This window comes from Copadichromis virginalis, linkage group LG14 (genome assembly GCF_057382275.1).
Source record: "Copadichromis virginalis isolate Kocher_CV1m ecotype Utaka linkage group LG14, C_Virginalis_male_GT1.1, whole genome shotgun sequence".
In the NCBI taxonomy this organism is placed as follows: domain Eukaryota; kingdom Metazoa; phylum Chordata; class Actinopteri; order Cichliformes; family Cichlidae; genus Copadichromis; species Copadichromis virginalis.
In genome coordinates, this window is record NC_140631.1 from 38,696,569 (window position 1) to 38,722,814 (window position 26,246).

Here is a 26,246-nt window from a genome sequence, read left to right on the forward strand (position 1 = left end):
AACCACATGGTATTGAAAATGTACTTTTAACATTTTTACAGTGAGATATTAGAAAGGGATCACACATCACGAGTACTGATGCTTGTTTCTGTTATTATGGGTCATTAAATGAAAGCAGGTGTGGCTGTGATATCACATGACACAAAAACGGGGTTTTATTTCTAAACTTCATTTGGAGCTGCAGGTTTTGAACAGCTGAAACTGAAAACATCACGTGAAGATTTCACAGTAAATCCTACATAAACACTGCTGATCAGTTATTTTAAACTTCTTTTACATGATAATTTCTATTTTTTTTTCGTAGAGATACATTTATAGAGTTTAAATGTACTTTGAGGACACATGCAGTACTCGGCAAACTGGCTTTTGTGATGATCAGTGAGTTTGAAGTGAGGCTGTGGGATTTTTATGAAGCACAACTTTAGTGCAGTGCCTCCATCAAACCACACAAAGGGAAAGTTTTTAAAAGTAAACTTTATTTAAACGACCATCAGACACTGCAGGAGTTGAACATAAGACAGAAACAAAGCTTCTTACAGGCCTGATTACATCAGACTGAACAGCACTGAAACAGATCGACTGTAATCAAAGATGGACAGAACCCCGTTTGTGGAGGTGAGAAACAGGATATCAGACATGCAACTGAATTTCATTGTCTGTCTTGAAACCAGAATAATCGAGCCGTTCATCTACTCAAAGCTCTCCTTTTATCCTGTTATAAATTGAACACACCCCTTTCCTTTAAAGTGGTATGCTCCATAAAAGCTTACACTAACTTAAAAGCTCATTCCCTGCCAATTGACCCTGTGCCCCCTTCACCTCCTTTTCATTTCACTTGGGTTCATCTGGATTTGATTTAAAGTTGAAAGCAAAAAACTGTAAAAGTACACAAGACGATCTCGATCTGAAGAAGTGCGCGTTTGTTGATAACTAATCATCTTGTAGGACAATGTTGGTATCGGACACTACCCGATGACTGTAGGCCAGAAGGAGTAATATAAATAGAAGTAATAGAAAGTTTGACTATATGGATTACACCCAGAGTAAATGGTGTAGAAAGACCAGGGTCAAAGTTTACAAAAGGAGCCCAGATCTTCAGTCATGTTCAAAAATTGAGATTAAAGGCTAAAATAATTGTGATTCTGACTTCTGCAGTAATCAGAAAGCCTACTGCACACCTGAACACCGTGTTTATTCTGCTTTTTCCCCCCTAATACTGGCCGTAAATCACGAAATAAACAAATAACTGGCACCATGAACTCAAGCAGGGCTGCATTCTCACAGGAGAGTGGCTGCCCTCTGCTGGCCATTAGAAAGAATGCAGCTGCCCCCTCACTCAGTGGTCTCAGCGGGTTTGTGAGCACACAGCTCATCCACAGGTCTACACACATCAAGTCAAAGATGGACAAAGTGGTCATTTTAGTGTTACCGAGTGATCTACACTCACTGAGCACTTTAATAACAAACCCTAAAAATACTGAGCTGAGACCTTGCTCTCCAACTCAGGGTCGCGATAACTAGGGAGGCGTTATAATGAAGTGCGAAGCGAGCACTGAGATTAAATTGAATCTATAATGAAACATCACAAAAAAAAAAATCATTATTATATTCAACTAAGATTAAAGTGACTCTGGGACAGTTTTACAAAGAGACGACAGCAGGCGGCACAAACCTGCTGCAGGTAGATAATCTCATGCACGTCTGAACATGTCTGCTGTCCGGATATTTTACAGACTGCTGGTACAAATAATGAAGTGGCAGATTTTAAAAATCTTTGGCATGTTTCTGCCATGAATAACAAACACAGAGTCCTGTGCGAGGATGACACGTAAACAGTATTAGCTTCATAACGAGCGAGAGCACGCGACCAGAGTTCACCTCGGCCGTCAGGAATGAACGCGTGGAAATTAAAGATAAAACACATTAAACTGTCTAATAAAAACTGACATAGAGAAGCTGCTGACAGAAAGTTAAATCTGGGGAAAAAGAAAACGTGAAAGTGTAAACAAATTTTTACAATCAAACTCTGACGTTTTCAGGATATTCCATAGACCGTATAAGAAAGATGGCAGCAGCCACAGCCATGTTATCCATTGGTTTGCCGTGTCTGGTTTCTGAAGCCTCCAGTTGAAACTTTTTGAAGTGGGTATTTGGACTTTTTAAAAACACTTTTGGTCTCTGTTAGATTCAAAAAATTCCCTCCTGTGGTTTTTTTCATGAAGGAGGGAAAAGGAGGAAAGATGTGGAGAATTCATGAGGATTCAAAGGAATTAGATTTTTCTCTGCTGCCTGTTTCAAGGACTACAACATCCTTAAAATGGACTACAAAAATTCAGGCTGTGTAGATGAGATCATGCTGCTGAGAAATATCATTTCGTTAGCTGCATCCATCTTTTACTTACAGTCTATGGATATGTCTGTGAGACATTTCCGGGCGTTGTGGAACTTCAGAAATGTTTCCCGGCTCCAAATCTTAGATACCGGTGAGTATCGAGCTCGTCAATATCGCAACAGTGATGGTACCAGAGAGGTCGTTGTCACGGCGATCGCCCTTGTCCTTCAGGTGGAACGTTTTCTTTATTTCTCCCTGTTCGGCGGGCAGCGTCACCTGACCCAGGAAGGAGTCCTTCAGCACGTTGTTGTTGTAGATCTGAGAGACACAGAGAGACAGAAGGTCAGCGCTTTAAATGTACACACACACACACACACACACACACTTCTGTGTGTTACAAACCTCGATGCCGATTGGCTGGTTTGCTTTCTTCCTGTAGAAGAGCCCCTTGGTGTCGAAGACGGGACTGCACGTGTTTTTATAGACCGGCGAGCAGACCTTCTGTCCTTCGCAGCGAATGATCACGTAAGGATCCGACGCTGGAGAGACACAGTTGAGTTATCAACACTTCAGTGGACATTTCATGATGTTTCTGAGCTACAATTTACAGATGTCCCCTAAACGCATCGCATGCAGGTCTCACCACACTTTAAACATTTATTTATAACAGGACTTTAAACCACTTTATTCTGAGTTTTCCGGTTTTATGATCGGAAGTCACTGAATTCAAAAGCTGATTAATCATCAGGCCGTGATCTGCGGTAAAAGTCTAATACCCCAAATCGTTCTCACAAAGCCAAACAAACATGCCTGAGTGGATCGCGGTGGTTACGTCCGTCTTTTATATACAGTCTTTAAGGTGTAAGGAAGGTTTCCTGTGAAGAACAGAAGCATTTACCTCCGTCTGAGTCCTGTGCAGCGAGTCCGTCGGCCTGCAGTATGTGGACCTGAGTGACCAGAGAGGGATAACCACACATCCCCGACCAGCAGGTCTTCTGGGGCTCGTCCAGAGTCAGCTCCCTGCGGGACAGACAGGAAGATCCGTTTCTGTGGTTCAGTGTTTAAATGTGCAACGCTGAGTACACACACAGAATGATAATTAATGCTTTCATGTGTTGTTGTTTTCATAAAGTCTTTATTGGCTGCGTGTCTGAACTGAGAGGAAGCCCAAAGATCTCCCCTCACTCTCAGTTCCCAGCATGGAAAACAAGAGTTTATTTTCCCCTGAAAGTGCAGCAGGGAGGCCGTCCGCCGTCTTTACTGTTCGCCTACATTAATAGAAACAGAAGAAAATTTCTAAAAATGGCGAGCTAAACCACGTGTGCCGCGTACTTGCAGTCTGAGGTGACATCGGTGAAGACGCGGAGCAGGAAGTCTCCCTCCAGGCCGGGGTCGAAGGTCGTGGGTATGATGACGTAGCGGCCCTCTTTGAGGTCGATGCGCAGGAAGACAGACCTTGAGTTGATGTAGATGCTGCCGCCAACCTTCTGCTGGGTCACGTGCATTCGGTACGTCCTGTTTAACTCCACCTGAACAGGAAGCAGCAGAAGTTTTCACTCCAGTTTAAATGACTGAATCCAATACAGCCACAGCCGTCCTTTAAATACAAACGACCTGGACATTTTATAACAACGCCCATGAATATCTGACCTTGTGTATGTCGAAGCCGATCGCCAGGTTTTCTCCTCGCCCCCCTCTCAGAGTGGCCCTGCGGTCCTTCTGCTGCAGACAGATCAGCACCTCATCCTCCGGCTTCTTCACGTCAAACACGTACTGCGACACACAGAAACGAACATGCGCACAGTCATAAACGCACAGGATGAATTTTAACCTGAAACTCTGAACAAATGAGACACCTGCGGGTTCTGGAGAAAGGAGTGCTTGTTGTTGGTGCAGCCCCCAGCTCGGTTGAGCAGCGGGTCATCGTGGCGGTGCCAGGAGCCCCGCATCACCGCCTCCTCCCAGGTCTTGTGTAAACTCAGGTAGGATGTGTTGATGAGACGGCACAGGATGAGGTCGGTGAAGTTGGCGATGAAGTCATCAAATGTCATCCTGCAGGAGGAGGAGAGAAAGGACTGGTATGATTTACTGTGAGATAAAGTTGAAAAAGAGCCACCAGGTGGCAGCGCAGCACTAAAACTCACCAGAACTCTCCGTCGTCCTCCACAGTGACGCCCATCTTCTCCCGCTCACTCTTACTGACCTTCTGCCACTCTTCAGAGCTGCAAACAGGCACAAACGCTTCATCTGTATCATCTGTATCACACCACAGATCTCAACAAGAGAACCTGTTCAAAGGATTTCTCTCTTCCTCACCTGTCGCTCCACGGCCCGTTCCACTCTCTCTTCCCCCAGGGGTTCCTCATGCGGATCATGTTGAGTTTGTCTGACCTGAAGTAGGCCAGCAGGCCGTGGCCCAGCCTCACCTTGCGGACGTCCGTCACGGCGTAGGCGTGGCCCTTGACCAGGCCGCAGTCCAGCCTGGCCTCCATGTCCGCTTGAGTGGTCGCCTGGAACGACACGTCGAGAAGATGAATGAATTCGTTTGGCTGGCGTGGGTTTGCGTTTGACGTGTCCTTACCCGGATCGAGCAGCTGATGAGGCCTCCTCTGTTGTGAACCTTCAGGACTCTCTCGAACAGCTCGTGCTGCTTCTCTTCGTCTTGTTTGTACCCGTTCTCTATCAAATCCATCGGCTCGGACACGCCTCCTGTGAAATCCACGAGAGCATCGGCCGTGTTGCCCCCATCCAGAGCTTCGTAGCACCCGTACATCCTGGAAAACACACAAACATTTACATTTATTTTTGCTATAAACAAACGTTTGAGTCTCATTCTGCTTTTCGAGTAACTGTCCAGATTTACAACAGAGTCAGGGATTCATGCCCTCATTTTTATTGCTAATTAAACATAATTACAGGGAGTAAAATTTATATTTAATCAATTTGACGTTAACATTGTGAAATGTTAAACTAGGATCACATCAGCACCTGTTTGAATTTCACTGTTGATGAGAAAACAGATCTGCTGTGGTGGTCCCTGAGTTTAAGGGAAAAATGTCAGAGTTAAAAATCGGACCCCTCAGATTTCATCTCTAAAAGCACAGAAGGAAACTTTATACTGGACTCATTCACGGACTCAGTTCACATTGATCCTCCTTTATCTTATGCTGCCTTTGTGAGGCTCCTCAGCCCATTTTCATCTGAAAAGGGCTGTTTTAGCTCCTCCCCCTTTAAACTAACCCTTTTCTGATTGGCTGCACCTTGTAATCAGAAGGTTTCAGCACTTGTAAGACATGAACGTAGCTTCCGAGTGGGAAAAATGAAGCCACTGTGGAGGTGGCTTAAACCTGCGTTCTATCTGAAGTCCACCAGATGGCGACAGCTGTGCAAAGAGACTTCCTGTCCTATGTTAGTTTGTGGGAACACTTTCCTTCAGAGTTTAAGGTGTCAGTCCTTATTTTGGGACAACCTCACCTGTTTGTATGTTTCAGGAAAAAAAACCCATCCAATCAGAGTTCTTAAAATTCCTCCATGTATCGCGTTATTGGTTCTGAGCTAAATTACTTTAATTTCAGTTCCTGTTTTTATGTCACTGGAGAGCCTTGGGTCAGTTTCTAATGCATTTGTGTATTCCTGAGTCATTTCTTCAACATGAGTTTCCTCGAGTGTTTCTTTTCTTTCCACAGCTGTAAAATATTTAAGTGATTTTATTTCTTCCTGCCTCTTCATATCCTCTGTTTTTATTAGCTGCTGTTTTCAGTTACTGATCTGAGGAAGTGCTTACTTGGCGTAGGCCTTCTCCACCAGCGCGCTCCAAAACTCATTGCTGTCGTTGGAGTGGCAGTACACCAGCTGTCCATTCACCGTGGGGAGCCGGTCATCGATCACTACGTCCACCCACTCTCCAAACCGCCAGAAGCGGAAGTGGAAGATCCCGGCGTAGGAGTTCGGTTTGTCTTTGTCCCACTCCTGATCCTTCCAGTCAGGAATCACCTTTGAAAAAAAAAAACCCCCAGAAAAAACATAAAAACCATGGTCATCACCCCACTCGAGCTCAGACGTAACCGCGGTGTGCTCAGCTGTGTCATATCTGGGGAGCAGCCTCCCGGGGATCTGCGCCCTGAATCCAACAGGAAGTCGCCCACAGATGCCGTTTTGGTCATTTTCAGGCCTTTTACACGCCTGGAAACATCTGCACGTCAACGTTAAATGAGGTTCAGCGCCACCTTGTGACATTGGGAGTTTTATAACTCGTTTGTTCAACAGCCAATTAGAATCCAGGGCCAGACCTCAATCACGCCCAAAGGAAACACCAGGACCGCAGCTCAAAGGTGCGACTGACCATCGCTGCTTACAGCGTTATTTATTTTACAGGTGATGTCCTTGAAGGCTGTTTTAAATGTAAGCCACATATTAAACAAACAGTATGTGGACATAACAGTGTTTAAAAACGTGTTCAGGTGCAGACAGGGAGCGATTGTGGGTTCTCTAATGTAAAATATATTTTCTCATCTTTACTTTCTATTAAAAAAAACCCAATGTAGATAAACACAACAGCTCCACACTACAAACACGTACAGAAAAAGATTGAAACGAGCGATTTTCACTCGTTTCCCATTAATGACATTAAGCGTCTCCGATTAACAGGAGCAACTCAGGATTAAAGTTTTTAACGAGCGAACGTCATCCATCCACATCCTGCGCTGAAACCCCAGCTGACAACACGTTGACATAATCCATACACACACACACTCCCCAGTGAAGTGAGTGATATAAATAAATAAGCGATCCATTGAGCTAAGACGAGCCGGGCTCCCAGAAGCCCTCAGGAAACTCCCACCGTTCCCTGTCATACGTCAGCAGCGTTTCCTGTTGCTTAGCACCTTCACACATCACCTGCCTGCTTAACACCTTAAAAAAAAAAAAAAAAAAAAAAAAAGACCTCAAAAAGTATTTTCAAACATTTTGTACAGTCTGTAGAGAAAAACGAATCTACAGAAAATGCTCTCAGCTGTTCTGTGTTAGCTTCAGCGTTCATGTCAAATATAAACTGCTTTACAAACAGCTGACCTGTGTGATTCTGCAGAAATGTTCAGTTTCTGCAGGAACGTCTGACTCAGGCTGGACGACCGAAATAACCCGAGCAGGGTTGGCTGCACAACCAGACGACTAACAAATGTGACCGTTACTGTCACAATAATCAGATGTTTGCATCGATCTCATCTCTCCTGCCCCCTCGTGCTAATCAATACGTCCCAACCAAACTACCCAGTGGGCTCCAGGGGGGAGATGGGACAAAATGAGAAAGTGGTACACTGTGATGGAAACTGTTGGGAAGGGAGGAGGGGGAGAGGAGCCTATGAGAATAGAGTGAGAGAAGAAAAGAGGCTGAGACTAGAAACTCCATCAGAGCTTCATCTCTCACAGCATCCATCCACACAGGCAGGCTCTTCCTTTCTGCTTATCCCAGGAATAAAACCTTAGAGATGGACGCTGATGAGGCCAAATCTCCCTCCAACACGATTGTGCTGGAATTCAAAGAAGACACCGCGCTGACAGAGGTGAGGCTTTTACTTCTCAACTTCAGATGCAAAACAGAAAAGTCTGTTGGCACAATGTGTGGATGAAAATTTCAGAATAAAGTGCAGCTGGATCAGAGCAAGTACGGTTTTTAATGTTTATTTCATATAAAGTTTCATTTTCTGTGTAACTTTAGCTCTTTTTAATTATTATAATGTGGCGGGGCAAAATGTAAAAGGTCAAGTGTGTGATGGTAACAAAGATGCACAAAAGTCCCATCAGACTGACGTGTGATCACTCAGCTGTGTGGCTGTCACAGTGGAGGCGATCAGCTTTTATGACTGAGTTCAAATGTAAAACTCCTCAAACAGCACAACAGGACATATCTTTTGTTGGCTAATTCCATTAAATATGCTCCAAAAGGCACAGCTGAGAGGTCCAGTTCAGTGCGTGTGTTCATTAGCAGATGTGTAACAATCAGCTGTAACAGTCTGTGTCGGCAAGCCTGCCAATCAAAGCAGCCGCACTAACTTTACAGTCAACAATTTATTTATTTTTTAAACATTTTTTAAAACATTTTAAAAATAGAGCAGCAGTGCCTGTGACACTTCAACTATCATCTCCTCTGTGGAGTTGCACAAAATATTTTTAAAAAAATGATAATAGTTGATAAAACTGCAGACTCATAATTTTAATTTTATAGGTGTGAACGGCACTTTGTATAAAATAGCCCAGAGAGCACATCATCCGTTTGTGCCAGTCATCTGCTTTTCTTTTAAAAACACTGCTTATTCTGACACAAATGCACAAACCTTTGAGCCCCATCACCTTCCCGTCATTATGAGTCTTATCAGAGACTGATACCGGCACCCAGACTGAAAGTTTCCTCCAAACCAAACATGAACTGACTTCCTGTGTGCTTCTTTCCTGTGCAGATGATGCGCCTTCGCGTGTCCTCCCTGCAGCGGTCAGGGCAGAAGCGTCAGGACGGCGAGCGTCTGCTTCTGCCCTACGAGGCCGTGTATCGGCTGGACTTCGCCATCCAGGAGCTGAACTTCTCCCGCTGGTACTTCTCCCTCTCCGGCTACGGCCGCGTCACCATCACCGGTATCTGCCAGCACTGGACCCCCGACCTCACCAACCTGATGACCCGGCAGCTGCTGGAGCCCATTGGAACATTTTGGCGTAATGCCGGCGACCCCGAGGACTCGCAGCTCAAGTGCCTGGAGGCGGATATGCAGGAATTCGGCGAAAGGATTGCAGAGCTCGCCAAAGTCAGGAAGGTCATGTACTTCCTGCTTGCTTTCAAGGACGGGGCCGAGGCGGCGAATCTCAACTGCTCGATCGAGTTCACGACAGAGAAATGACTTTTATTTAGTGCCAGTAGAATCCTGATAGAGTCCAGAAGAAGCCTTTAAAAATTTCTATTCTATCAGCCATTGTTTTACTGTTGATTAGAAAAACCTGACAACTCTGTTTCAACCAATCAGAGATAGATGAGCTTAAATATTCTCCCTCGAACTAGTTAAACAGTAACTCTCTTTCTATCTTTGAGTGTAAGTAAGACGCCGGTTTGATTTTTTTTTTAACAACAAAAGTTACATAAACACCAAAAACATGCTTTAAAGCAAGTATTTCAACACAAAAGCAACATTTTTTGTGAAAATAAAACCTGAAACGAACACAATGACAAGAGAAAGAAAACAAATGCTCTGAATTAACACTTAATATGCTTTTTTTTTTTTTTTTTTTTTTTTTTTTTAAATATGCTTTTATATATGTTGGTGCTAATTAAAGGGAAAGTTCACCCCAATGGATGCAGTCCGGTTTCTCTATTTCACAGACATAAGATCCATTTGTCAGTGTGTAAAAAACAACTACATTAGAAAATTATAGAAGATATCAAGCAAGATGAAGAGCCTGGTATCAAAGTATAGGTACAAAGAAAACTTTTCATATGTTTTAACTGGTTTGAAGCCCACGTGGTGATATGAGTTTCCAAACATTCTCCAGTAAACAATCAGAAACATTCAGTGTATCAATGCTGGTTTCTGTTACAATGTATCACATCTGAGAAGTTTTGCTATTGAAACTATGCTAAATACAATGTTACTGATGCTCGCAGGTCTATCTACTAGATTATTTAATTAGGTTTCATATAATAAATATTGACAGTTTTTAGAACCTCTAAAATTTTCTGAAATTATTTACCTTTGAATAAAAACACTAAAAAAAACAAAAACAACTTATGATCAGCTGACTGTTTTAACAACATGTCGATTACTTTGTTTTGTGACTGTTGACTTGCTGCAGTTGTTGTTTCTTATTCCTTTCATTGTTTCTATAGATAACCAAATATTTCCACTGCATGCCTGCTGATAGAAACAGAGATCAATGGTGTGACGCCAATTAAATAACCACTGAAAGCCGTGTGTGTTCTCAATGGTGCTGGTTTTTATTGGTGTTACTGAGCAGGAAAGAAGTAACGAGGGTGGGGACAGTCGTACACAGTGAGGATGTAAGGAGGCAACAGTGGAGGAACTTAAACGTAGTTACAGCACTTCAGAAAGACATCTACTGTAATGAAATTTATTCCCCACGCTTTGCAATTCATTATTGTAAATGTAAATGTTTTTAACAAATGATCAGACAAAGGAGGGGTTGTGGTTGTTTATAATTTAAACACTCTTTGGATCTTCAGATAAAGCTCCAGAGTGTGATCAAAGTGTGGGTGGGCTCTTTAGTTTTTTAAAAGAAGCCAAATGAGTCTAATTATAGATTGAATGCTGTGTTGAGGCTGTCATTTTCAGCATCTATGTGTATGTTAAAATTAAATTGCTCACAATAATTATTTTAGCTGAGCACCAAATTAGATAAAAAGTCTGAGAAATCAGAAAGAAACTCAAAGTGTCAGGTAGATGAGAGAGAAAAATAAAACTGGTTTTTGAGTTTTCTAATTAGCATTGACATATCTACAAGTAAGGCTTTAGATAAGTAAAACTCCGCCCACAACTTTATCCAGCATCAGAAACCTAAATGAAACAGAGCTTTTAGATCAGTGTGGACTCACAGGGATTGTGCACTGACCGCATTACTGGAAACTCAGGCCATGGTCAGCAGTGTTTTCCCTGCTCAAAATGGGCCCTTGAGGGAGTCTACTAACGTTAGCACAATGGGTCATAGTTAAGACACCCACTGTTTACATGTTGCACTCTACACCTGTTTAGCCGCTTGATAAACAAACTATTTTATTTTAAAATTTCTATCAGGTCATTTCCTGTTTTATTTTGTTATTGTGGGTACTTGTCTGTTCCTGTCAGCTCTACTTCCTCCCTTCCTGATAATTGCTCCGCCCTCATTAGTGTTTTCTGCGTTTAGCTTCTCTTTGCTCGCTGCCAGATTGAGCTGTGCTGCTTGTCAGGACTAGTCGAGCTTTCTAGGGTGTAACACAGGAATTTGTGTTCTTGCATTCGTTCGTCTGAACCTCATTTAGATTGTTTGTCACACCATCTTCTTCCCATGTGTGCCCACTACACATTTTTGGACTTTTAGACTGTCACCTTCTGCCACGTTTACTAAAAAAGTAAATTAAACCTACTTATAAATGATCAGAAATAATCTTTATTACAGTTCTGCTGATTTTCCTACAAGTTTTCCTACACCTGTGTGTCTATAAATCCACCATTATAACAGTATATTTAATTGTTTGAAGAGGTTAGAGGTCTGTGTTGTAACTTGTGTGATCCTGCTTCCTCCTCTCTGTGTTTCTCTGTTGCGAATGAATGGAAACAGATTAGAAAAACTCCAGCGTGTCTTGGTTTGCTCTACAGTATCTGGTCTTGGCTTACAATAGTTCCCACTGTGGTTCCACTCAAACTTTCCACATTACTGAAACAGGCTTAGCAATAAAATGATGGGGGCTTTCTCTCCAACAATTCCAACAACAAGAGCTGGGAGAAGCTTGCAAGTTGAGTCGAGTTGTTTTTCCTTTTGACAGTTCTGACATTTCCTTTTCATGCCTCCTAACCACTGTAATCTTTGCATCCCCTCCTTTATTTATTTTTAAATCCTTAACGTGTCTTACAGGATTTCAACATTAAGGAGAAAGAACTGAAAGGGAGTGTGGCTGTTAGCTCCTGGAAGCAAAGCTGTTATTAGAGAATCTGTCTCAACAGGCAAATCATCAGAAAGTGAAAATAAATCATTTCAATCAAACACAAAGAAGGAAACATTGTTTCAGATTTAAACAGCTAGCGGCAGTCTTAGATTTGGCGATATTTAACAGTTCCCAAACTAAGACCTTAACTTTATTAATTATAAATGTGCTATTTATGTTAAGTGTTACTGAAACACTTCCACGCTCTGTGTGCGACACAAACACATCATTTCACACAACAGTAACTGTTGTATAAGCGTCCGTGTGCTTTGCTGTCGTCACCACAGAAGCGGTTTTGTTTGTTTTCGGACCTTTGAAGGGTGTCAAGACAACTGGGTGCTCCACAGAGGCAACTACATCTAAAACAGACTTCACTTTCCCTCCAGTTGATGGAAAACTAGGAGGCTGAGAGGAGGCCCTTTGAGAGCAGAGAGGAAGCAGGAGGCAGCAAGTGTGTGTGTGTGTGTGTGTGTGTGTGTGTGTGTGTGTGTGTGTGTGTGTGTGTGTGTGTGTGTGTGTGTGTGTGTGTGTGTGTGTGTGTGTGTGTGGTTACACAGGTTTTTCATGTGTAACAAAGTGTTGATTTAATGGTAAAAAGAATAAAAGCAGCCTAATTAAATACTTCTAAAACAGCGGTGATCTTTCCCTCAAAGCAGCAGAAAGTAAACACACTTTATATCTCAATATTTAAGACAACATTTTGGATTTTAAGCATGTGGCTAAGTCATTTTGTCTGCAACCCACAGCAAATCTGTTCATCAGTTTATACCGCCATCTTATGGACAACAGATGTTACTTCCATCGGTGACCTCCGACACCAAAGGCTGCATGCATTTGGATTTGTTTGGCATTTATTAGCAGGAAGCTCCAACAGTTATGGATGGACCTGCATGCGAGCATTACCAAAGATGGGGTTTGATCCAGATCTGCATCCTGGAATATTTTTGGAAGGAATCTTTATCACGAGATGGTTCGAGATTGGGCGTATTAGATCAAATCTTTGAAAAAGTATCCGATTAGTTTAATGCCCAAAGGGAGAAATCAGTTTGATGTTCTCAAAAATATCAGAAACTATCGGTATATCCCGGAGCAGGGAGACGTGTGCAGTCCTGTTCGTGTGCTCAGTAAACCGGTGATAACACAACAGCAGAGGATATTTGTGTGGTCGAGGATATAAAACTATGAACTGAAGATATCTCACGAGCACAGTTTCATCTGGAGATGTAATCTTTAATCGATTAAGTCATGAAACATCGCTTCCCTCGTCCCTTATTTCATAAACATTTATACGGACAGCACTTAATCGCTCATCTTAGACCGTTTCACGTTGTCTCACTTATGGACCTGCGTTAAGCCAGATGATTTTCTCCAGTTTAAATGATGAGCATGTTAGTCAGCAGGAACAGCCCTAGTCTTGTAAGCTCTTTCCTCTTCAAGACTCAGTTCATGGCTGGTGTGGAGGTTTCAGTTTCAGAGAACTTCCATTAGCAGCTAATCGATAAGAAAAATCACTCAGATTACACAAAGTGCTGCTTAAACACAACTAAAGGCAACACACCCACTCACAATAATCTTACAAGCTTCTCCACACACACACACACACACACACACACACACACACACTAGAGCCTCCTTCTCTCAGTTCAGCTCAGATAACATGAAAAAAAACAATCTAAGTTATAAACTATCGAGATAAATTTAATTCAGTTATTTTCATTTTCTCCCTTTTCCCTCTATTTTTATTAGACATTACAATAATGAATGTTTAATTATTTACTTTTACTTTATTATTTTTTTATATATATATATATATAGCATTTACTTAATCACCAAGCACATTTTTTCCTTCACAATTCTGAATTTTCAATCTATTTTAAAATACTCTGATATGCTACAAATTGTAGAAGTGCATTAATGATACAGGACACTTAAAACTGCATGTTTTTATCCCATGTCAGGCCTCGTATCTAACGTGTTTAAAATAAATATTAATATTCTGCAGCTGCTTTTTTGTGAGTTTTGCTGTAAAAACTTCATTAAAATCAACCTGACTGGAAATAAGAGCTGAAACATCATTTTATGACTGAGGATGGCGTCAGACAGGAGCATGCTGTCTTCACAGTGCTCGACGATGCACCAAATCATTCCTACCTGTAACACCTGGATCATCCTCACTCACTGTTTAGTTTCGCACATACTGCAGTTTATATTTTTCTATATTTCACACTCACACTTGAGCACCTTTAACAAATGAAATTTCCCCTTTGGATTAATAAATGTCAGACTTCTGGATTATTATTATTTGTTGTTGCAACAGTTTAGGCCTTTATTTAAGAGCCCTCTAGAAAAGCCCCCGTGTGCCTCACAACAGCCACGGCTGCATTGTATCCTGGGAGTTGGATGCCACAGGAGTGTGGGACCAATGCCTTCTCTCTCCTATAAAGCCTTTCCCACCACGTCTATAAAAATCTCTGGAATGAGTGCAGCTTTTGTTCTTCCTTCTCTCACCTTCTGCCATAGAGCTTCTCTGGAGGCCAGACTGGAGCAGGCGGCTACGAACCAGCAGTTTCCCAGCTGACCTTGGTGCAGGTCATGAGCGCTGATGCCGTCCACAAACAGATGGGGGTCGCTGGTCAACTCCTGGAACAGCAAAGATGAGACAAATCATTGTTGATAAACTAATTTTCTTCCTTAGAGGCATTACATACACTCAAAACTCTGTAACTGATTACTCATAAAATCGGACCCACAGGCAGCTGTACAGGAACCATCACGGCCCCTGTAAAGTTAATACTTATCCTCATCTTCTTATTTACAGGCACAATTAATCCACTTCTAACCGTATTATAATTTAATCCAGGTTTGAATCTTTTTATACTGTCTATTTTATTGCAGTGTGTCTCTGGAAAACAGCAGGCGGATGTGGTCAGGACAGCTGCCAGGTGTGGATGAACGTAAAGCAGGGCGTTACCCGGAGCACTCGGTCAAACATCATAATGTAAATACAGAGTAAAATCACTCCCCGATTAACTACAAGTCTCTTCTGAGGGTTCAAAGCCAAACAAACCACAGAGGCAGACTAACGGGACGGCAGCCAAATGATAGAGGTGGGATAAACCAGAGCACACGCCCAGGAAGACCACTAACTGTATGTAGAGACAAATGTACACATGGCTCCACAAAGTTAGCCTCTCAGGGTCTTATATCTGGTGTAGAATTGATTAAAAACAGTATGTTTGTGTACTGCAGATCTGAGCAGAGCCAGCCCACGGCAGGAAGAAAGCTTTACTGTGTGCATTCTCCAAATTAAAGGCCACTTTTAGTGCATATAGCTACTATACATGCACAGACAGTAAAGATCCAGTGTTTCCCTAAGACTGTATTTGAGATGATGGAAGAGGAGAAAGATGGAGGATGTATATGTGTTTGCTCTCTGGGACAAGAGATAACAGGTCTAATATTCAGCTCCATTTCCAGTCAGCTCTCCATCCTGTGGGCTGACTGCAGTTTGACTACAGATGGTGGTCCTTGGTCTGCTTTGCAGCCTCAGCATAGTTGAATGCAACTCTCCACCTTCTGCAGGTGCTGGGTAGAGATCCAGTCACAGAGAGGTAAGAACCTCTCCCGGAAACAGACAGTATAAAAGATGAATGTCGCCCTCCAGGTCTGAAAAGTGAAGCCAGTGCAGAAGTGCCTTAAAAAACAGCATTCTTTTTAATGGCCACCAGGGGGAGACTCTTCTGGTCCCCAACAGACTTTGGTGGCGCTGAAGTCGATGTTGAAATGAGCCTCAGCTGCCTCTCTCTCTGTGACGTCAGTAAACACGATCCTGAGGAGTTTGAGATCATACTAAATAAAGCATGATGGTCATTTAGTTAATTATGATTATTATTAGAGTCAGAGTTTATAAACCAAGAGTTATGATTGATAGCTTGTTAGCCAATGAGCACGTCCCTCGGATTCACTGCCAGAGCTAGCCTTCCCCTGTCGCGCCTGGTTTCAAAACACCAAGATAGCGATGCTGAAAACGCTCCACACTCTCATAAAAGGGCACGGTGTGATATCAGGTTCCTTTATTTGTACCCGTAAGAGGATTTAACCTGCAGCAGGTGAGTCATCCATACAAACTCAAAAGAGATAATATCAATTAAAAAAAAAAAAAAAAAAAAAAAAAAAAAAAAGAGTCAAAGGAGCTTGCAAAGAAAAGCGTCTGGACTTCTTTAAGTTGCTTGAAGACGTTTCACCTCTTAATAAACCTAGTGGGAGTTTCCCCCCACAGAGGGACAAAAGGACCCCCTGATGATCCTCTAATCGCCTGAGCCAAGGTGTGAAACTGGGTGTGGGTCCCAATCAGCCAGAGTTTCGGGTGAGTTCATTGTGAAACCTGGCCCCACCTTGTCATGTGAATTCCTGAGGTCAGCTGGCCCAGGATGTGAGTGGGCGTTAAGGCGTCTGGGGAGGGAACTCAAAACTGGATTATAGATGGCAGAGAGTTGGTGTCGTAAACCACCGCCTCTGTTCAAAAATGGTCGCTCACAGTGGACATAGATGGCTTCTTTCACTCCTCTTTCAAACCATCTGTCCTCTCTGTCCAAAATGTGAACATTGGCATCCTCAAAGAGTGTCCTTTATCCTTAAGATGCAGATGGATTGCCGAGTCTTGTCCTGTGGAGGTGGCTCTTCTGTGTTGTGCCATGCCCTTGTGAAGTGGCTGTTTGGTCTCTCCAATGTAGAGGTCTGGGCATTCCTCGCTGCACTGTACAGCATACACCACATTGTTAAGTTTGTGTTTTGGAGTTTTGTCTTTCGGGTGAACCAGTTTTTGTCTGAGCATGTTGCTGGGTCTGAAATGGGATGGGGAACCAGGATGTCATGCTTGGAGAAAACTCTCCTGAGTTTCTCTGATACACCGGCTACATAGGGGATGACAATGTTGTTGCGTCTGTCCTTCTTATCCTCCCTCGCTGGTGTCTGGTCTTCTTTTCTGTGCCTCTTTGCTGACTTTAAGAACGCCCATTTAGGATAGCCGCACGTTTTGAGTGCTTCCTTTACATGTGTGTGTTCCTTCTTTTTTCCTTCAGGCTTAGAGGGAACATGTTCTGCCCGGTGGTGTAGGGTCCTGATTACTCCAAGTTTGTGTTCCAGAGGGTGATGGGAGTCAAAGAGGAGGTACTGGTCCGTGTGTGTGGGCTTCCGGTAAACTTCGATGTAGAGGTTGCCGTTCTCTTCAATGTGCACAGCGCAGTCCAGGAAAGGCAAACAGTCGTCCTTTGTGTCTTCCCTGGTGAACTTGATGTTCTTATCCACAGCGTTAATGTGCACAGTGAAGGATTCCTTTTTTTTTTTTTTTTTTTTTTTTTTTTTTTTAAGTGAAGGATTCCACTTCTTGTGTCTTGATTTTGACCCAGGTGTCGTCTACATATCTGTACCAGTGGCTGGGTACTCTTCCTTTGAAAGAGCCAAGAGCCTTCCTTTCCACTTCCTCCATGTAAAGGTTGGCTACAATAGGTGACACGGGGGAGCCCATGGCACAGCCATGTTTTTGTCTGTAGAAACCCTCGTTGTATTTGAAATATGTAGTGGTGAGGCAGAGGTCTAACAGTGTGCAGATCTGATCGGGTGTGAAGTTGGTCCTGTCTTCCAAGGAGCTGTCTTCTTGTAGTCGTTTTCTGACAGTCTCCACGGCCTCCGTGGTGGGTATGCAAGTGAAGAGAGAGACTACGTCAAAGGACACCATGGTTTCATCTGGATCCAGGGTAAGTTTCTGGACCTTGTCGGTGAAGTCGGTGGAGTTCTTGATGTGGTGTGGGGTGTTCCCCACGAGAGGTGCAAGGATGGTAGCAAGGTGTTTAGCAATGTTGTAAGTGGCTGAGTTTATGCTGCTCATGGGTCTGAGTGGGACAGCTTCTTTGTGGATTTTAGGAAGTCCGTAAATGTAGGGTATGGCATCCCCTGGGTAAAGGCGGTGATATGTAAGCCGGTCAGTGATTTTGTCCTTCTCAAGGTCTTGAAGGCAAGCTTTAACTTTCTTTTTGTAGCTGCTTGTGGGGTCTCACTTTCAGGTTTCATAGGTATTGTTGTCACTGAGGAGAGTAGTGATCTTTGTGTGGTAATCTGTAGTGTTTAGGACCACGGTGCATCTTCCCTTATCAGCTGGTAAAATAGTGATGTTGTGGTCTTTGCTCAGGGAAGCGACGGCCTTCTTTTCTTGTAATGTGAGGTTGGGACTCTCCGCCATTTGACCTTAGAACTGAAGAAGCTTCTCAGATGAGAGGTGAAACATCTTCAAGCAACTTAAAGAAGTCCAGACGCTTTTCTTTGCAAGCTCCTTAGACTACGATGACCTGGATGACTGAGAACCCTCACAGAAAAAAAAAAAAAAAAAAAAAAAGAGATAAAAGAAAAAGAAAAATGGGAGAAGTTTTCTTTAATGATGAATCTAAAAGTGCTTTTAATACACAGTTAACACTGTCAAATGGTTAATTTCAAATATGAACTTTACTCTAAAAGTAAGAGCACTGTGAGAAATTCAAAGAGTGAAAAAATAGTTCCTTCTTCACTTTTGCATCACTGCAGGACACAAAATGTCTCAGGGATCAAAGTCCTCACTTTGACGCTTTAATGCACCACAGCTTCATCTTTATACGAACTCTGCTGCTCTTCCACTGCAGCACGAGCCGTGCTTTAGCATTTTTCCATTAAGCTGTAAATCTATGACATCATACCGATTTGCCCGAAACATCAACACATACTGGCGTGTACAAAATTATCTGGGCGGTGTTCCTCGTCTGTATCTCCCGATTCGATCACTGACGCAGACGGAAACATTTCTAATTTACGATTCAAAGATGAACTTTGAATCACTAAATAACCTTTGATATGTAACTGCCTTACCCAACGACCGCGACCATCATTATCTGCATGTCAACATAATATTAACACGCCATGAACCACCTCCTCGCCATCCTTATCATTCCACACACCTCATCGCCTACATGAACAATAATTTACTTCCACACGCTTTCAATTAAAACTGCTTGTTAAATCCTGAGTGCTGCAGCGCTTCTTTTCGACTCCACGTGGAGTTCAAACATGGACTAGAAATGTGAGCAGAAACCTTCAGGTCACTTGCCTACGTCTGTATCATCTGTTTATAGAAGTTAGCAGTGCAGGAGCCATTTTTGATTCGTGTTTCACCTCTAGCCACCAAACGCTGCTTCTCCATCTTAACTTGTGTATTTGTGCATTTACTTCATGCATTCAGGAGAATTAGAGGTAAAAAAAAAAAAAAAAGCTTACAACCATGTAACATGCAGGATGCTGGACAAGCGAACTATTCTGATTTTAAACTAATGATTTCTTTTATTTAACTTATTACCTCATTATTAACATTTCTTTAGTTCAAAGCTAAATTGTTAAACAGAAATTTGGAAAGTGAAGCAAGTATCAGTCAATAAGCCTCTCAGTGGCATTTTAAAGACATTAACATACTCACAATGAATAAAAGCAGTATGAGAGATCCACATCAGAAATGTTTATGAAAAAAGAAAATGCTGGCAAATTATAGTGCTGTAAACTCCAGTGTAGAAAGGTCAGTAAAAGCCACAGACTGTATCTAAAGGATGTAAAGACAGCTTTGGACGCTTGGTGGTTCGATCGCTGGCTGTTCCAGTCTGCATGCCAAAGTATTCTTGGGTAGAAGTAGAAAAGTACTATACAAGAACCAATCCATTTACCAAAGCCTGGAAACATGACGATGAGGTGGTGTCAACAAGTGTTAGCTAACAGGGAGGGGACACAACAGCGAGAACATAACACTACAAAAAGAAACAAGTCAAACTGACCGAAACAAACAGACTGACAAAAACAGTAAACAGGAAATGACTTGGCACAAACTCGACATTTAGTCACCACCATGTGACCACACCTGAGCCGTAAGCACTAGCTAGCTTGGTTAACGAGTGGCATCCGTAGCCCATAAGCACAGACACAGAAAGCTGTTGATTAGTGATAAATAACAAACAAAAAATAAATAAATAAATAAATACTCATTATCATTTAAAACTGATGCACAAACTTTTTACACAGGAAGCAAAAATAATAATTTCACCAACAGCACAAACTCAGTCGACAGATCCACTTTGTTATACCTGCTTAGCATCAGCACCTTTATCAAAGCAGCCACAGCAGATGATTTGACAGACAGCTCAGCCCTCCCAGAGCTGAAGCTGAAAACTATCCACAGAAACCAAAGCTAGTTTTTGTACCAGGTCGTGAACTTGTTTATTTCTGCTCTGAAGTGAGACATTTTAATATGGGACTGACCCGTTCTGTTGAACACAGCCTCAAGTGGACGTTAGAGGAACTGCAGGCTGGGGCACTTCACTTTTTTTAACCCTCGAGGTTGCTGCCTTATAGAGCTTGAAATAATAAGCTCTTGATATGATCACTGGTTTAAATATACAGCTGTCTTTTGAGTGCTGGAGCTGAAGCATTGATATTGAGTGCTAAAGTTTCACGAGACACCACAGAGAAGTCAGGGTTAAGTTTAGGGTGTAACCAAAGAAATATTTCCCTTATCTCTCCACTCCCTGAACAAATCAATAATATTGATCAAATGCTTTAAGTGCTCTGTTTAATAATTTAGCATGAATAATTAACAGTAAAAGCATACGCAATACACAGAAATCACTCTTTCATAGTGTATATACACTACAAGCCTAGAGGAAGACAGAAAATTACACATTTAATCAAATAAGACTCAATGAGAAGCACTTAAAGAGCAGTGCATTTAGATTTTATGCAGGTCAAGGAAAAAAAAAAAAAAAAAAAAAAAAAAAAAAAAAAAAAAATCACAAGACAAGAAAGAAATGAATCTTTTGACTCAGCATTATTAACGTGAAAAGCCGAGCACGGATTCTGTACACAGCAGCAGAGCGAGGCTGGAAATCTGTTAAGCAACAATTCCATTACGAGCACGATGTTCAGCCAGCATCTGAACTTAAACAGCTGCTGTTCCACTGCATAAAGCTTTCCTAAGGTGCAGTGGGGCTGACTCAAAGCCTCTGACAAGAGGCACTTTTGCAGTTTAAGGATCCTAAACAAATCCAACATGGAATTAAGGCAACATTTGACATTTATCCACCACATTACAAAAGTAATAATAGGTCTATAAAAAAACGTTGTTCACTTTTAAATGATCCTCATTATCTCATACTCTGTCTTGGTGAAGCCCCTCAGTTCATTTAATCTGAAACAAGCTGTTTTAACTCCTTCCCTTTAAGCCAACTGTCTTCTGATTTGCTGCTTCTTGAAAACAGAAGGTTTTAACAATGGGTGGGTGGAGCTTCTGTGCTCAGTCACATATGTGTGAGATGACCATAAATAAGGAAATATAAATTCTCACAAGCAAAAACTGTATGAAGCTAACGGTTACGCCTTTTCTTCATTAGCAGAAACCTGCAACGAGTAAAATGGCTGCGCACAAATCACCACCGTGGTCCAATGATGAGGTGCAGACAACCACCCTGAGATAACGGTAGCCGAGTAAACTTGTATTAAATTGGCTCTAGAGAAAATCATCAGACACTTGGCACACTTAGCTTGATAAAGCTACCTCCTAAATCAGAGCAAGCTAATGTCTCAGTCACACGAGTAAAAACAGGAAAGCTGTACTGATTTTTTTCACATTCTGGAGAGCTTGAGCGTTTTGAACACTCTCGGTCACTTCTGATCGTAAGGTGATTCCACAGGTTGCCTGATCGGACTCAACCTTCCTGCAAACAGTCGCAGTGTGACCTGGACTGACTTCAGTCACGCAGAGAAGTTGTTGGAGGTTTGCAAATAACTGCCTGTGGATGAGGAATACAGAGTTCGTCACGTAACGTTAAAGGTATGTGCCTTTTTCCACGTCACGCTGTGCGCCACGTTATCGTTTACAGGAGATGAATTACAGAATAACAGTATTTTGTCTCTATCTGCCAATCTGACTATCTTCAGGTTTTACACGCTTACATACACACACGCAGTTACTGTCCCTCTATTTAGAAAGGCAGAGGCGTCACGGTGTGATTATTTTACGTGTAGTTGTTTTTTTCCTGTGTAATAATATTCAACATTGCTATCAATGCATTTTTCAATCCCTCTGCAAAATAGGTTTAAAAACATAAACAGCTGGGATACTGTTTGTCCGTGATTTGAACCGAGGGAACAAATCGTGGCAGGATCAGCCTGATGTTATTCGTATCCCGCTGTAACTTTACTGTATAAAGAGCTAACATCTCCAAAATGTCAGGAGTAGTTAGTCATTACAACAAGTGTTTGTGAACTAAAAATCAAGTATGTGGGATGCTGTTTGTCCGTGATTTGGAGAGCCCACCAATCCTGCAGGGAGACCTACCTCGGCACCTGTGCAGGTGAAGCCAAAGGGAAGACATGCTTCACCATATTTTCTAGTCTTTGGCTTAGAATGAAGTTGGTTTGGAAACATATTCAGCGATGCTTCATCTCCTGCTTTGCGTTTGTGTGGGCGCCCCGTGCTAGCAGCGTCCAAGCGTCGTTTTGTTTTTTCCCCTTTTCATGCCGCGCCCCCCCCCTGCAATGGCTCTGCGCCCCCCCTAGGGGGCAGGCCCCACACTTTGGGAAGGTCTGACGTAGCACATCATTATATACCAGCTAGCCCAACTTCAGTAACCCTACAAACGTCACTGCTGTTTAGTTTTCTGTCTTCATTTATGTTGGAAGTGACAGCAGAGCTGCACGTATGAATTTTTTCAGAAATCTCTCAGTCAGAACATGCTACATCATGTTTAGGTAACTAGCAAAACTAGCGAGCTAACTTCCTGCTAACTTCTAACTCCGTTAAATGTAATAAATTCTGTTTTGACGAATGCCTGGATGTTAAACTTCATAGTTACACCTGGTAAAGCAGCAACGCTGATCGTTTTATTAAAGATGAAAGAATGTAGACAGTTTTTAACTCTCAGTGAAGCTGTGTGTTCGTTTGACTTTGGGACCTGAAGAAGACAGAGTTTAGGACCCAGATTACTCCCAGATTTACGAGCACCTTAGTCCGACAAATACGGTAATAACGACGGCCTGCTTGCATGTTCTACAAAAAAAAATGTGTTTTGTTTTGTATCTGACGGACAAACACCAAACCAGTGAAGTTGCACCATTTTTAAAAACCAATTCTGGTTCATCCGTTTCACTCAACAATCTGCTTTTCCCCTTTGAAAACAAAGGCACTGCGCATGCACGTTTTACCCATATTCTATCTCAATATTTCATTTTCTTATCGTTGCCTAACATTGTCGGGCGACTGTGGCTCAGGGGGTTGGGAATCGCATCTGTAACTGGAAGGTCGCCAGTTCGATCCCTGGGCTCTCTCCTGGTCGTTGTGTCCCTGGGCAAGACACTTTACCCTACTTGCCTACTGGTGTTGGCCAGAGGGGCCGATGGCGCGATATGGCAGCCTCGCTTCTGTCAGTCTGCCCCAGGGCAGCCTTGAAAAGCGCTATATACATGTAAATCCAATCCATCATTGTACCGGTATTACCGTGAACGGTATAATATGGCCCAGCCCTAGTCACAGTTGTATTTAACTGTTATATTTAACAGGAACAGTTCAGTCAAAAGCTTCACAGAAGGTGCTTTTTGCTCAGGGTGAGTGTGAAGACGACCAGTTGTAAAGCACTTCACACCGGTCACAATACAAAAGTAAATTCAAGTTCCTTTTGTTCAGTAACTACCAGAAACTGCTTACAACATGAACACACACACACACACAACTCCTTGCTGTTGGCTTGAAATTCCATGAATTCCTCTCCCATTCAGCCGCTTTAACCTCTCCTCTCTTTATATGGAGCCTTGTCTCATGATCACCGCCGCCATTCCCAGCCTACTGCCTCTGTCCGTCTCCACCGTGAATAAACAGCTGACCCTTCGTCTCTGATGTATCACTAACTCTCCACCTTCTTTGAGTTTACTGTGTTCTTCTTTCACACAGGCATAAAATAAGAGCTCTACAAAAGATCGCCAGCGCGGATGATTATGCAGCTGATCCCACTGAGCTGTAAAAGATGGAAACAAGCAGCAAACACTGAGAACTGCAGTTCCTCTAGTGGCCACTTGAGGCTGCCTTTATAAGAAACTCAGTCCCCATAGCTCCCATGTTAAAATGACCACCTTTTCAGCAGAAATAAACATGTTTAAAGTGTGTGACTAAAAGCAGGGCTGGCCTCTATGGATAGTTTCCCCTTTTATAACGACTCTGTGAGGGCTTATTCTCTTTTATACCTCATCTCGGGGTTATATGAGCAGCTGTAGCTGATATTTAAAGACACTGAAACAGACCTCACAACCGTGTTTGTTTTCTGGCCTGTTACGTGATACAAACCATCAAAGAAAATATATTTTTTAAAATACTGCTAACCTGACTGATTTCACTTTGCAAAATATCATCTGTCATCATTATTATTATTTTCCACATGTATACAATACGTATCAGAATAATTGTGCAGCACTACTACTTCCCCTCTCGGTAAAACATTATTTTCACTCACATTTGGCCTTTTCCAGGTGACTCGCCCAATTTGATTTCGCTGGTAGAACAGAGACTGGTCGGAGGTGGGGAACAGAGGGTCTTCAAACAGAGTTCCTTTATGCTGGCACTGCCTCCTCAGAGCAGAGAAAGACTGACCCTCGTACGGCACCGCCATCCTCCTGCACAGAAACAAAATGCTTTACAATGAAGCACAAACAGCATTTACACGATATATAATTACTGACTCCTCACTATCAGAGGGCTGTGCTGTGAGGAAGGATAAGGGGTTTAATTAGTTAGCCTCCTATGAAGTGTTGGGAAATTTATCAGCATATGCAAAACATGAAAAGACTGGAAAACAGTATCACCATTGCATTCACTTGTAATTATGCCATGTCGTATTGACTCACAGGTTTGCTCCCTTCCCTTGCAGGCTTTGGTCTTACTGACCTTATTCCTCACACACACACACACAGTCTGTGTAGCGTACTGAACCTCTTTATATTGTTCTAATATTACAGTTTTATGTGAAATGACTGTTCACACCATATGACCGTGGAATGGGGAATCGCAGCTTGACACATCCAATCAATAACCGCCTTCACTTACTGCACAGACAGATTGTTGATGTTACAGTAAGTGAATTCAGATAGTATCAAAAACATATCTGACTATGTTGAATTTCATTTCAACCACAACACATCAAATGAGTCTGTCTGAATTTAGAGGTCAGTCTAAAGGAAGAGACTTCACCATAATCTAATTACATGGACAATATATTTACCATCTGAGGCAAAACCAACTATTTAGCCACTATACAACCCTAAACCAACAGCAGCATGATTAGCATCACGAGTCATGTTTTAGGAGGGTGTGTGAGTGTGCAGGAAGGGCTGTATTCTTAATAAAACAAAAAACCTCTTATTAATGATAAAAAGCCATAACGACTGATTAATCTTCTATATTTCCCATTAAAACAGTCAGAGATTCTACTTTGTATCTGTAACTTTATTTTATTTTATGTTATTTTGTCTCTCCTTTCCTCTCTGGCTGGGTTTTAGTTACACTGTTCTGGGGGGGTGGGGGCACAACTGTCTGTTAATTTTGCCATAATTGTTGTTGGAAGCAATTCTTTGTTCAATAAAAAGACCTTGATCAAAAAAAAAACAAAAAAAAAACAGAGATTTCTAAGAAGCCTCAGTGTCTCCTGATCCTGTTCAAGGCCTCACACTGCACACAGAGCTGTGGATGAGGATTAATAACAAGGGAGTACTTCTTTAAAACTCCTTAAACATGCACAACACACACACACACAAGATAGTCAGATCATCACCAGTCATGTGACAGGATAGCAAACAGAAACTCGGGCGGTCATGTTTGACTACGGATCGGCAGCAAAGTAAATACACGATCAAAGTTTCATGCCTGTGTGAAAGTGTAGTGACATTAAAGCCTGATCTGACCAAAAACGTCCTAACAGCAGCTTCAGCTTCCTGTCAGATAAATAAAAAGTGAGACAAAAAGAGGAAGGGCTGTGATTTGTTTCCCAGGTGGAGAAACCAGAGGCCTGCTGAGCACTAAAGGAATATTTTTATTTTGTTTTCCAGGAACGGGATTGCATCCAGATTCAGAGTGACTCACTGAGGTTAGAGCATGTTTTCTCACACTGATCTACAGAGAAGGACTGACCACAG

At 42.3% G+C, this 26,246-nt stretch overlaps 2 protein-coding genes across 2 annotated transcripts in view; one reads left to right on the forward strand and one right to left on the reverse strand.

The window, feature by feature from the left end:
• Positions 1-456: 456 nt before the first annotated feature.
• Positions 457-26,246, reverse strand: part of LOC146694594 (calpain-5-like) — a 31,644-nt gene continuing 5,854 nt past the window's right edge. Inside the window, exons 2-13 of the mRNA XM_085430850.1 lie at positions 24,572-24,731; positions 14,517-14,648; positions 6,117-6,325; positions 4,914-5,106; positions 4,649-4,842; positions 4,477-4,554; positions 4,189-4,384; positions 3,983-4,105; positions 3,665-3,861; positions 3,231-3,352; positions 2,735-2,871; positions 457-2,650 (exon numbers count right to left, since the gene is read on the reverse strand). Coding sequence (XP_085286976.1) covers positions 2,474-2,650; positions 2,735-2,871; positions 3,231-3,352; positions 3,665-3,861; positions 3,983-4,105; positions 4,189-4,384; positions 4,477-4,554; positions 4,649-4,842; positions 4,914-5,106; positions 6,117-6,325; positions 14,517-14,648; positions 24,572-24,727 — 1,914 coding nt within the window. The 5' untranslated portion in view covers positions 24,728-24,731 and the 3' untranslated portion in view covers positions 457-2,473. The remainder of the gene's footprint in view (positions 2,651-2,734; positions 2,872-3,230; positions 3,353-3,664; positions 3,862-3,982; positions 4,106-4,188; positions 4,385-4,476; positions 4,555-4,648; positions 4,843-4,913; positions 5,107-6,116; positions 6,326-14,516; positions 14,649-24,571; positions 24,732-26,246) is intronic.
• Positions 7,336-9,566, forward strand: ompa (olfactory marker protein a). Its single transcript, XM_085430852.1, has 2 exons — positions 7,336-7,893; positions 8,788-9,566. The coding sequence occupies exons 1-2, from the start codon at positions 7,819-7,821 to the stop codon at positions 9,217-9,219; spliced, it is 507 nt and encodes a 168-aa protein (XP_085286978.1). The 5' UTR covers positions 7,336-7,818; the 3' UTR covers positions 9,220-9,566.